At 47.3% G+C, this 12,179-nt stretch overlaps 1 protein-coding gene across 2 annotated transcripts in view; it reads left to right on the plus strand.

Moving 5' to 3' along the window:
* The window catches only part of ENTPD2 (ectonucleoside triphosphate diphosphohydrolase 2), a 37,138-nt gene that overhangs the window by 19,065 nt on the left and 5,894 nt on the right, over positions 1-12,179 (plus strand). For both annotated transcript variants that reach the window (XM_053373983.1, XM_053373984.1), the window contains exons 2-6: positions 3,506-3,623; positions 7,776-7,926; positions 9,818-9,977; positions 10,391-10,618; positions 11,266-11,535. In XM_053373983.1, the coding sequence (XP_053229958.1) occupies positions 3,506-3,623; positions 7,776-7,926; positions 9,818-9,977; positions 10,391-10,618; positions 11,266-11,535 (927 nt within the window). The remainder of the gene's footprint in view (positions 1-3,505; positions 3,624-7,775; positions 7,927-9,817; positions 9,978-10,390; positions 10,619-11,265; positions 11,536-12,179) is intronic.

The raw sequence follows: 12,179 nt of genomic DNA on the forward strand, positions 1-12,179 counted from the left end.
ATTTAACCTAAAAAAGAAAAAAAAGAAAAGAAGAAAAAAACACCAGTCAACACACAAAAGTAAAACAAGAAAAAACACAAATCACTCTTTTCTAATTATTCAACATTGATTAACTTATTTTCCTGACTTCCTCACGTCTCCCTTTTTTGTATCCCTTTTTGACAGTTGGTTCAGCAAATTCATATCCTACCACTTTGTCCTTAAGTATCCTACCTCCCAAATTTATAATTTCAAACTTTTACTCTCGTCACTAAAACCCCTTCATTTCATTTCAATGTCATCAGCATTCATACATTTTACAGTGTTTCTGTAAATAGTCTTTAAATTTCCTCCAATCTTCTTCCACCAACTCTTTTCCCTGGTCTCGGATTCTGCCAGTCATCTCAGCCATTTCCATATAGTCGATTACTTGCATCTGCGTTGAGCACCACGTTCTGGTTGCATGGCTTTGGTGTGTCAAAGGCCCGTGCACCACACAAGGAAATTCTCTGGTCAAACACTCTCCATCTCCCAAACAGTTTTAACACCGAATCGTAGTAATAATCAATTATTCCCTTGCTGTTCTTGTGCTCATCGCTTCTCTTTTAGCTTCAGGATTCCTCACCTGTAATATAGGTGTGTGGATCAATTCAGGGGCATTGTTGCCCTGCCCTTTTTTGCAGTGGGCACTGGATCTCTTGCCCCTTCATCCCTTTAGTGGTGCAGCTCCTGCTTTGCATAAAAAGCTCACAAGTTCAGCCTCCAGTAGCCTCTCTAGGCAGTGCTAGGAGAATCTCCCTGCCTGATGAGTCCCTGCCAGTCAGTGTAGGCAATACTGAGCTGTATGGACTGCATAGTCTAATTATTGATAGTGCAGTATAATTTTTTTATGCCCTCATGAAAACTCAACAGTGTCTTAGTGCTCCTTTCTCCTTAATATATGCATTTCTGTATGTAGTTTTCCTAATACAATGCATTTTGTTTTGTATGTTACAATATGAATTATTTAATGCGCACTTTCCCCTGATATATGCATATTTGTGCATGGTTTTCACTTTGGCCTTTTTGATTGGCCAAAAGGCTGCACTGCAAGATTCAGGGAAACAGAGGTTCTGATGCACAGCTCTGTTTCGGTTCCCTTCTTGCTTCGGGAAATGTGAATTGGGTAGGTTTGCATTTACATGAGGACCGAATTCCTCCTGCATCTCTCACTGGCGATGGGTGTTCCCCTTCTCCATCCCCGGCAGAAGCCTTGTGTGTTTCAGTTCCCTGTTCTTCATGGGCATTTGGTGGGGTTTGCCTTGGCAAGCAGGAGGGAGAAGAAAGGACCTATTTATAGAATGGCTGTTCAGTCCATAGATGGTCAAAAGGACAGGAACCGCTGAGAACCCTGCCGTTCTCCTGCCATGGTCTGTTTTGAGAAGGAGCTGTGGGTCTCTCTGCTCAGGTGACAGCTGAATCTTTCCTGACGCTCTCTGGCAAAGAGCAAAGTCCAGAATATCAGCTCTGAAGTGAGTAGCCTTGTAATCCCTGTATGGAAATCTTGCACTGGAAGCACAGTTAAGTGGGGGCAAAGCTCAGTTTGCATTTTAAAAGAGAGGGGTGTGGTGGCTCCATTCCCCATCCCAAACCAACAGGAGTCCAGTCGCTTAAACCAAGGTATATGAGAGCTGCCTGCTGGTATTCAGAAGAGGGAAGGTGGCACTTTGCATGTGCTCAGAGGCTACTCCCCTTGCTCAGAGAAACGCAATGGGATCCAGCCCCCAGGGGGTCCGCATTCAGTCCTGGTTCCTTTCTGTGTGTGCATTTGGAAAGCCTTTACCTATGTCCTCTCTAAATTCAATTCAATTAAATTAATTCAAATTCAATTAATTAATTCAAATTCCATTAATTAATTCAAATTCCATTAAATAAATTATATTTATTTTATATATTCATTATTATTTTTTAATCCTACCATCACTCTTGGGGCTGCATGCATAGTTTTCATAGAACCATAATGTTGGAAGGGACCCCAAGGGTCATCTAGTCCAGCCCCCTGCAATGCAGGAACCACAGCTAAACTATTCATGACAGACGGCCATCCAGCCTCTGTTTAAAAGCCTCCAATGAAGGAGAGCCCAGGAGGTCATCAGGTACCCACTTCACTTCCTCACATCAACCCTGCAAGGTAGGGGGCGAGAGAGAAAAGGAGTGACTGTCCTAAATGTCACCCAGTGAGTTTCATGATTGGGGGAGGGACTGTAACAGTAAGGGCGGGGGCTTTTAGGAGATAACCACCATCCAGGAATTATACTCCCCCCCCCCACTTTTCTTAATTTTTATTTTATCTCACCATTTGCTCCTAAACCAGAAGTGAAAGAGGCTCTGCAAGGCAGGGAGTAGGACTGAACCCAGAGATTGCTCTTCCACCGTGGTTAAAAATGTACCGTATTTTTCGCTCTATAAGACGCACTTTTCCCCTCCTAAAAAGTAAGGAGAAATATGTGTGTGTCTTATGGAGCAAATGCAGGCTGCACAGCTATCCCTGAAGCCAGAACAGCAAGAGGGGTTGATGTGCACCGATCCCTCTTGCTCTCCTGGCTTCAGGGATAGCCATGCAAAGCCTCTTGAGCGAAGAGGGAGTGCTCCTGCCTCTTCACTCAAGAGGCTTTGCGTTGCTTTCTTGTTTCTTGTTTTCCTCCTCTAAAAACTAGGTGCGTCTTATGGTCGGGTGCGTCTTATAGAGCGAAAAATACGGCACTATGTATGAGAACAGGAGAGCCTGCTGGGTCAGGCCAGGGGCCCCTCCAGCATCTTGTTCTCACAGTGGCCAACCAGATGCCCCAATGGAAAAACCTACAAGTAGGACCTGAGCGCCAAAGCCCCCTCCCCTTCTGTGTCCCCCAGCAATTGGCATTATTCAGAAGCATTCTTCCTCTGACGGTGGAGGCAGAGTAGAGGCATGGTGTCTTGTAGCCTTTGATAGTCCTCTTCTTCTCCTCCATGAAGGGAGGGAGTTCCGCAGTTGGACTTTGCACTGCATGAAGAAGGACTTTCTCTTATCTGTCCTGAACCTTCCAGCATTCAGCTCCATCGGATGTCACAAGTTCTAGCATTACGAAAGAGACAGGGAAATGCATAGCTTTCCCCATGCTATGCATCGTTTTATAAACTCCAATCATTTTCTCCTCTTGTAAGGTGTTAAATATAATACTTACCCATTGAGCCCCTTTTAATGGCACACCCATGCCTGCTACCTCTTGGCATAGCTGTTTAACGTTTCCCTTTTTAAAAGGGAAATTCCCTTATTCCAAATAGGATTCCTCGCAAGAAAAGGAAAAAGTTGACAGCTTTGCCTCTCGGTTGGGTTGGATAGGTGGGTTTTTCCTCTTGCCGGATCTTCACAACAGCCCTGTGAGGTGGTTTAGTTTGTGAGGCAGAGAAGCCTCTTGTCAAGAGTCACCTTTTGAGTTTCAGGGCTTGGCCATCTGTAATCCAGAGTCCCTTCTGAAGCTAACATCCCCCCTTCTCTGTTTGTTCCCAGTATGGAATTGTTTTGGATGCCGGATCTTCCCACACTGCCATGTTCGTGTACAAGTGGCCTGCGGACAAGGAGAATGACACTGGGATCGTTAGTCAGCACAGCATGTGCGATGTAGAAGGTAAGTGTGGCTTGTGCGCAGTTAGGCATCCCAGCCTTCAGGGGGCGCTCGACCTTTACTGCAGCTCCCATCATGCTGTTAACAGAATGGGAATGCATTGGAGAATTGTGGTGTTGGGACATCTGGCTGAAAGCTTACCTTTAAAAATCATTTTGAAGTTAGAGGGTTCTGTCTGCAATTGGAGGAAACAACATTCAGTTCCTCAACGGATGTCGCGGTTTGTTGGCAAGTTAAGGTACCGCAGGTCCCAGGTTTCGCAAGCCACAAGCAGATTACCTTAAATCTTAGCTGGTCAGCTGGCTAGGCTTACGAAAGATCTGTAGTCGACTCTGCTTATTGCCACAGCCTAGAACTTGTTAGAGAATCCTCCTTTAACTCAGACCTACCTGTATCTTTTCTGCACTAAGGAAACCTATTTTCTCAAAGCAGAATTAAGTCTCACTTTAATTACGCAATTAAAATTGAAGCGATGGTCTGCTCTTGCCCTTGAAAAGCTCTCTGGCGCAGTGACAGAAAATGACCTGCCCCAAGAGAAAGCAACCTCCTGCATTTCTACCTGAGGTAAGATAGGAGAGAGCAGAGACTCATGGAGGGGCAATGGGAACTCTGGTCAGAAATCGCCATTCTTCTTAATAGGGCTCAAATTGCCTCTGAGTAAGTGATGTGGCAGAATTATCTGCAGCCCTGATTGGAAGACACTTGCAAAGATGCAGCAGACAACGGCCTCTCCTGGTCTGCCCCACAGAGGACCTTAAGGTCCATGAATAACCATAGTTTAGAGGTCCCGGGCCCTAAGGAAGTCAGACTATCCTCCACCAGGGCCAGGGCCTTCTCAGTGATGGCTCCGACCTGGTGGAATGCTCTGTCCCATGAGACTAGGGCCCTGCAGGATTTAACCTCCTTCCGCAGGACCTGTAAGACATTCCGCCTGGCTTTCAATTTGAATTTAGCCTGATCTTTTATTCCCCTTCCTTCCCTCCCCTTTTTATGAAGATTACCGACTCTGGGATCCCACAGCTAATTCTCCCTTGGTCTCCTCGCTGGCCCAAGTAGGACTAATTTGGCCGGCTAGCCCTGGTGATCATCTAACGTTTATTGGATGGATTTCCCCCCCTAAATTGATTTTTGAATTCTAAATTTATTGTTATTCATGTTTTGTACTGTATTTTATGCTATTTTTTGTTGCCTCAATTAAGTGTTTTGAATTTGTTGTTGGCTGCCCTGAGCCCGGTTTTCTGAACCAGGAAGGGCGGGGTATAAATAAAAATTTATTATTATTATTATTAAGAGCACAACTCTGGGATTCCATCTTGCGCAATGTGGCACTTGTTCCTTCGTGGGTCAAACTGGTGGCGCCTGCCTTGGGAGTGCGTTGTGGTGGCTGGCTCTGATCTGGCCATTGTCTGGGCTTTCCAATCTGGCTTTTGTACAGTGGGCATGCCACAGGGTTGGCCAGTCCACCGTTTTCTCCCTTTCCCTTTTCCCACGGAGTGCCAGACAAAGAACCAGCCTCGCCCACCTGCTTTGAAATCTTTAGTGCCAACTTCCTTTTCTTTTTTTAAGGCAATGTGGTCTCTGTTCCAGAGCTGGCATCGGCTGGGCAAATGGCACAAAAGGCCCAGGTGCTTGTTTTCAAAACATAAAATAATATGTCACAATGGGAGGCCAGGCAGAGAGCCAGGTGGGTGCTCTGCCCGTGCCAAACCAACAAATGGTTTTGGGATCCAGAGGGTGGCTCAACAGGGCGTGATTCGGCGATGTAAAGGGCACAAGTTAATCTCCTGGCCATTTCATGCTGGCTCTACACAGCTTTGGGGAAAGCTAGGAGGACTTTGGGATGCGGGTGGCGCTGTGGGTTAAACCACAGAGCCTAGGACTTGCCGATCAGAAGGTTGGCGGTTTGAATCCCCGTGACGGGATGAGTTCCTGTTGTTCTGTCCCTGCTCCTGCCAACCTAGCAGTTCAAAAGCACGTCAAAGTGCAAGTAGATAAATAGGTACCGCTCCGGCGGGAAGTTAAATGGGGTTTCCGTGCGCTGCTCTGGTTTGCCAGAAGCGGCTTAGTCATGCTGGCCACATGACTGTACGCCGGCTCCCTCAGCCAATAAAGCGAGATGAGCACCGCAACCCCAGAGTCGGCCATGACTGGACCTAATGGTCAGGGGTCCCTTTACCTTTACCTTTAGGAGGACTTTATCCAAATGGTGGTGTAGTAAATTTTGTCAATAACCATGCCACTGTGATGTTTAAGGCAACTTTACTTGCTCAGAGCAGTGGCCACTGGGAACCCACAAAAGTGGAGCCCCCGCCCCATAAATTACTCAGGTTTATTCAGAGACATTCCCTCCATATGGTGGGGAGGGCCAGGGGTGCTGTAGCCCTGGGTACATGATTTTGAGGGGGTGCGAGCCAGGCTACCCCACACATGGATCCCCGCCCTGCCTGCCACCAGGGGTCCCTGGGCGCTGGAGCCTGGCCTGGCCTTGCTGCTGTGCTCTCCAGCCCCCTCCCTGAACGGCCACCCAGCCAGCGTTGGGGCCATGCGGATTCTCCTAACAATATCATTGCACACACTCTGCTTACATCTTCTCACATGTAGGCTCCCTATGAATGTGACCTATGGAAGAGTCATAGCTCAGCTGACAGAGCACCTGCCTTGCAAGCAGAAGGTTGCAGGTTCAATCCCTGCCAGCATCTCAAAGTAGTGAAAAAATGAACCTATACTGCCAATTCTCGTAGTAGACCAGTATGAAGTAAGCAGCACATAAGCAGCACACAAAACGCTACCAAACCATTCTATGTTATAAATCTTATATTAATAATCCAAAAATTGAGAGAGCTATGTACAAGATCTACTACAGAAGCCACAAACAGAAAACTCATTCAAATTGTGTCCAAAAGCAAGATTCAGTCTTTAAAGTTCCTTTAGCCAGGCTCCTGTAGAAATCAACAAAGGTAAGTTTGATCAAACGAAGTGCTGGCGATGTTACGTTCAAGGGTTAGATATAAACGAAGATAAGATATCAACGTTTGATCAAACTTACCTTTGTTGATATCTACAGGAGCCTGGCTAAAGGAACTTTAAAGACTGAATCTTGCTTTTGGACACAATTTGAATGAGTTTTCTGTTTGTGGCTTCTGTAGTAGATCTTGTACATAGCTCTCTCAATTTTTGGCTTATTAATATAAGATTTAGAACGTGAAATGGTTTGTTAGCATCTCAAAGTAGGGCTAGGAGAGACTCCCTGCCTGAAACCCTTGAGAGCTATTGCCAGTGAGTGTAGACAATACTGCGCTAGATGGACCAATAGTCTGATTCTGTATGAGGCAGCTTTCCATGTTCTATGGTAATCTATATACCCAAACAGGAAACTAAGGTCTCATCCACACTTCCTCTTGTCCCACTGCTTTCCCCCAGGAAAACCCATTCTTTACCACTGAATTGGAACAAACATCAATCAGGTTTCCCCACAGATGAACGTTTGCTCCAATTCCGCTCCAAAGAGTGAGTTTCCCCAGGGAAAGTGGCGGAACAAGCGGAAAACTGCTTGGACATGTGCTTTCTAGGCCAGGGACCAGAGGAATTGTTGGTGAACCCTAACACAGAGAGTCTAATTTCAGATGTTCTTTGGAACGCTGTCTCAAGGGGATGGCCATGGCTCAATGGTACAGCATCTTCCTTGCAAGCAGAAGGTCCCAGGTGTTCACTCCTCAGTGGCATCTCCAGGCTCCCTGTCTGAAATCCTGGAGAGCCATTGCTGTCAGTCAGTGTAGACAATACTGAGCTAAATAGACCAAAGGCCTGAGCTGATACAAAGCAGATTCCTATGTTCCTGCTTATGCCTATGTCAGTACGGCCACCCACCACACCACACCACCCACCTGCCAACCACTTGATGTCACCATGCCACCAGACGATTGACACCTGCAGAGTTCAGTGGTGGTCACTGTGTGATTAGAGGTGACAGAAGCCTCCTCTGAAGATGGGCTTTCTGTGCCATTGGCTGATTGGTGCTGGGAATTCACTTCCAGAGAGGCTCCCTGTGACCAATGACCAACTGGCATGGCCAGTACCGCCTTCTCCTTTGAATGCCCATCCCCTACTGTGCCCCTAGACTGGGAATGATGGCTTTGTCTCTGGTTGGATCCGCAGGTGGTGGCATCTCCAGCTACGTTGCAGACCCCTCAGCAGCTGGACGGAGCTTGGAGGCGTGTCTTGACCAGGCCCAGAATGATGTTCCGAAGGAGAGGCATGCAGCCACCCCTCTGTACTTGGGAGCCACGGCCGGCATGCGACTGCTCAAGTGAGAACTCCGTAGCCTAGCCTGGCGTCTCGGGGCATTTTTTCATGCTTCTATGTATCATTGCCATGTCATCCTCATCACTGGTTGTCATGACTTCAGCTCCCCAGGAACTGGCTTTCAGAGGTAGACTGCCTCTGAAGCTGGGGGCTCCAGACAACCATTATGGCTGGCTGCTCCTCCTCCCTTGAATTTGTCTAGTCTCCTTCTGAAGCCACCTAAGCCAGTGGTATTTTGTGGCAGTGAGTTCCATCGTTTGCTTGAACCTGCTGCCCATCAACTTAATTAGATGATCCTCAATTCTAGTATTATAAGGCGAGGGAGGAACTTCTCTCCCTCTCTCTCTCTCTCTCTCTCTCTCACACACACACACACACACACCTTTCATGCATTTTAACTTTTGAATATCACGTGCATGCTTGTGTGTTTGCATGTGTGTTTAAATTTTGCAATTATAACCCACTTTATTATTTTGGAGCATGATTTATCTCTGCCACATAGGATTACACATTTATTTTTATTTATTTTGTTTCAGAAAATTTATACCCCGCTTGATTGTTAAAAACACACACACTGCAAAACAGTTCACACAAAAAGGATAAATCAATAAAATTGTCAATAAGAAAAATTAACAACAATTTAAGACTTTTGAATAGCTAAAATAACAATAGACTAAAAACAAATCAAAACTTTGCACCAACTCTCTAAATGTCTGGGTAGGTGCTGCCACACTAAAAGATCAAATTGTTACTTGTGCACATGAAGTTCTGATCACAATTTCTCATTCCCGCGGTTTCTTTGAAGGGTGTTGACCATCACCAGTGCCCAGTGAGTAAGCTGTGTGCACATGAGCAATCAGTGTGTGTGCATTGGGGTTCTAACAGACCCCCAAAACTGTTAACAATATGCTTATGATAATATTTTATTCTCTTGTTAATTATGCTGTTTCGAAGGTTCATTTTATATTTGACTTCCTTTCACTTTGAATCTTTTAGATTATATTTTAGTTTCCTGTTGCTTTGAATGTTGCTCTGAATGTTTGACTTTCTTCAGCAGTGTTTTATTCTGGATTGTTTTATTTGATACTTCAGTGTGGTAAACGGCACTCAGGTTTCCCCCCCCCCAAAAAAAATATAAAACGGCATAGAAATGCAATGAATGAACAACAACAGCAACAAGACAACAATGGCTATCCAGTTCAGTTTTGCCAGTTTTGCACTATTTGTTGTTGAGTAGGGAGAGACGCAGGTGGCGCTGTGGGTTAAACCACAGAGCCTAGGACTTGCTGATCAGAAGGTTAGAGGTTCGAATCCCCGCGACGCGGTGAGCTCCCATTGCTCGGTCCCTGCTCCTGCCAACCTAGCAGTTCAAAAGCACGTCAAAGTGCAAGTAGATAAATAGGTACCGCTCTGGCGGGAAGGTAAAAGGCTTTTCCGTGCGCTGCTCTGGTTCGCCAGAAGCAGCTTAGTCATGCTGGCCACATGATCTGGAAGCTGTACGCTGGCTCCCTCGGCCAGTAAAGCGAGATGAGTGCCGCAACCCCAGAGTCGTCCACGACTGGACTTAATGGTCAGGGGTCCCTTTACCTTTACCTAGGGGGAGTTGAAGGAAGGGCCTTAGTTCAGTGGTAGCATCTGCCCTGCAATCAGAAAGTTCTGGGTTCAATCCCTGTCATCTCCAGGTAGGGTTGTGAGACACCCCCTGCCTGAAACCCTGGACAGCTGCTGCCAGTTAGTGCAGACAGTACTGAGCAAGGTGGGCCAATGGTTTGACTCAGTATAAGGCAGCTTCCTATGTTCCCATGTTTCTGCACCCATGAATCTAGCTGGCTGCTTGGGTCACTGGTGTCCAACTTCCAGCCTGATCCAAACAAATGTTCTTGTTTTTTGAGCAGTCTCACTGACCCTGAGGCTTCGGACAGGGTCCTTGCAGCTGTGAGCTCCACTATGAAGCAGTACCCCTTTGACTTCCGCGGAGCGAAGATCCTGAGCGGAGAGGATGAGGGTGTGTTTGGCTGGGTCACAGCTAACTACCTCCTGGAGAACTTCATCAAGGTAGAAGAGTCTTTCTTTCTTTCCACGACCCCTTTTTACTATATTAAACATGAACCAAAGTCATTCATTGCCAGGTGTGGAACAGGACATTGCGACAGTGCAGTTTCTGCCCAAGAGGCTTTGCATACAATGGTTAAAGCCAGAGGGGTTCCCTCTGGGTTCTGCTGGACTCCAGCTCCCATCAGCTCCTGCCTGCAGGCCCAGTGCTATGGGGTGAAGGGGGTTGGTCCACCAACATCTGCCAGGGCACAGGTTCCGCATAAGAGAAACCCACCATGCAGAGAAAAAAGCATGCCTTGAAGAAAGGATGAGCATTTGGGTGCTCTGGTAAACTAAGTCAAGAGCCACCAGGCCAGTTCTGTACTTTGAAGGCAGCTCCTTTAAGATGACCATTCCTGTTCCTTTTAATTCAGTACGGATGGATTGGACAGTGGGTCCATCCCAAGAAGAAGACCGTGGGCGCCATGGACCTGGGAGGAGCTTCCACCCAAATCACCTTTGAGACACCACAGTTTATCGAGACACCTGCCAACGAGGTGATGCTGCGGCTGTACGGACAGACCTACAAGGTCTACACACACAGTTTCCTCTGCTATGGCAGGGACCAGATCCTGAAGAGGCTTCTGTCCAAGGTGCTGAAGGTAAGGGAGTAGGGTTGGAGGTGAGACATCTGGAGGCTGCCATCCTAGAACAAAATTTCCAGTGGTAAGAGGCTCCCTCTGGACTTTCCTTCATTGGCTGTCTGCCAGGGATTCTTTAGTTGAGATTCCTGCATTGCAGGGGGTTGGACTGGGTGATTCTCGGAGTCCCTTCCAACTCCACAATTCAATGATAGTACAAACTCCAGGGGACGCGGGTGGTACTGTAGTCTAAACCACAGAGCCTATGGCTTGCTGATCAGAAGGTCGGCGGTTCGAATCCCCGCGACGGGGTGATCTCCCTTTGTTCTGTCCCTGCTCCTGCCCACCTAGCAGTTCAAAACCACATCAAGTGCAAGTAGATAAATAGGTACCGCTCCAGCGGGAAGGGAAACGGCATTTCCGTGCGCTGCTCTGGTTCACCAGAAGCGACTTAGTCATGCTGGCCACATGACCTGGAAGCTGTATGCGGACAAACACTGGCTCCCTCGGCCTATAGAGCGAGATGAGTGCCGCAACCCCAGAGTCGTCCATGACTGGACCTAATGGTCAGGGGTACCTTTACCTTTACTTTTTACAAACTCCAGAGAATCCCAAAGGGCCTGGTGTTTTGTTGGTTGACTCAGACTGGTTATTTTCACCCACAACAGGCCGAAAGGTATGTTCTCCAGGTGAGCAACCCCTGCTGGCCCACAGGATACTGGAAGAACTTCACAGCGGCAACCATCTATGACTCGCCATGCACTGAAGCGGAGAAGCCGACCAGCTACTTCCCCACTGCTATTGTCAACATGAGCGGCTCTGGAAATGCAGCCAAGTGCCAGCAGCACGTGGAGAGCCTCTTCCAGTTTACTCCGTGCCCCTATTCCCACTGCTCCTTTGACAAAGTCTTCCAGCCAAGTGTCACAGGGAACTTTATTGTGAGTAGCTCGAGGCGGTGGAATGTCATGGGAGAAGGGAGGCCTACTTTGAGCCTTGGCTCAGATAGCAGGACCAGTATTCAGAATACACAAAGTACAGATGGAAAAGGGTGCCTCTGGGCATGTGTAGAGCACATTGCATTTGCCGCCAATTAATCAGGGCCTTGCAAAGGATTTAAGGGGAAGGGCTGCACCTTAGTCTTAGAGCGCTTGTTTTGCATGCAGCAGGTCTCAGGTTAAGTCCCCAGTGGGATCTCCAGGCAGGACTGAGAAAGACCCCTTGTCCTAAACCCTGGAGAACTGCTGCCACTCAGTGTAGGTGATGTTGCGCAAGATTAACTGGTCTGAATCGGTGTAAGGCATTTTCCTATTTTCCTTAGAGGAAGGGAGGACAGTGACCTCCAAGTCATAGTTCAGCCTTCAGCCCTCCACCCTGATCTGGCCAAAACTTCTATGACTACTCATATTTTTCCTAGTTTCTAATCTTCAAATTCTGTGAACCCGAACACTGTAGTTGTTAGATTAAACCATAGCTGCATGCTTTGCAGGGGGCCAACTTGAATAAAATATTTCAGAGGTGGGGGGAGTCCACAGATAAACCCTGCTCCACGTAATAAATAACAAAATGCAGTGCACACACACCA

Source organism: Podarcis raffonei, chromosome Z (genome assembly GCF_027172205.1).
Source record: "Podarcis raffonei isolate rPodRaf1 chromosome Z, rPodRaf1.pri, whole genome shotgun sequence".
Lineage (NCBI taxonomy): Eukaryota > Metazoa > Chordata > Lepidosauria > Squamata > Lacertidae > Podarcis > Podarcis raffonei.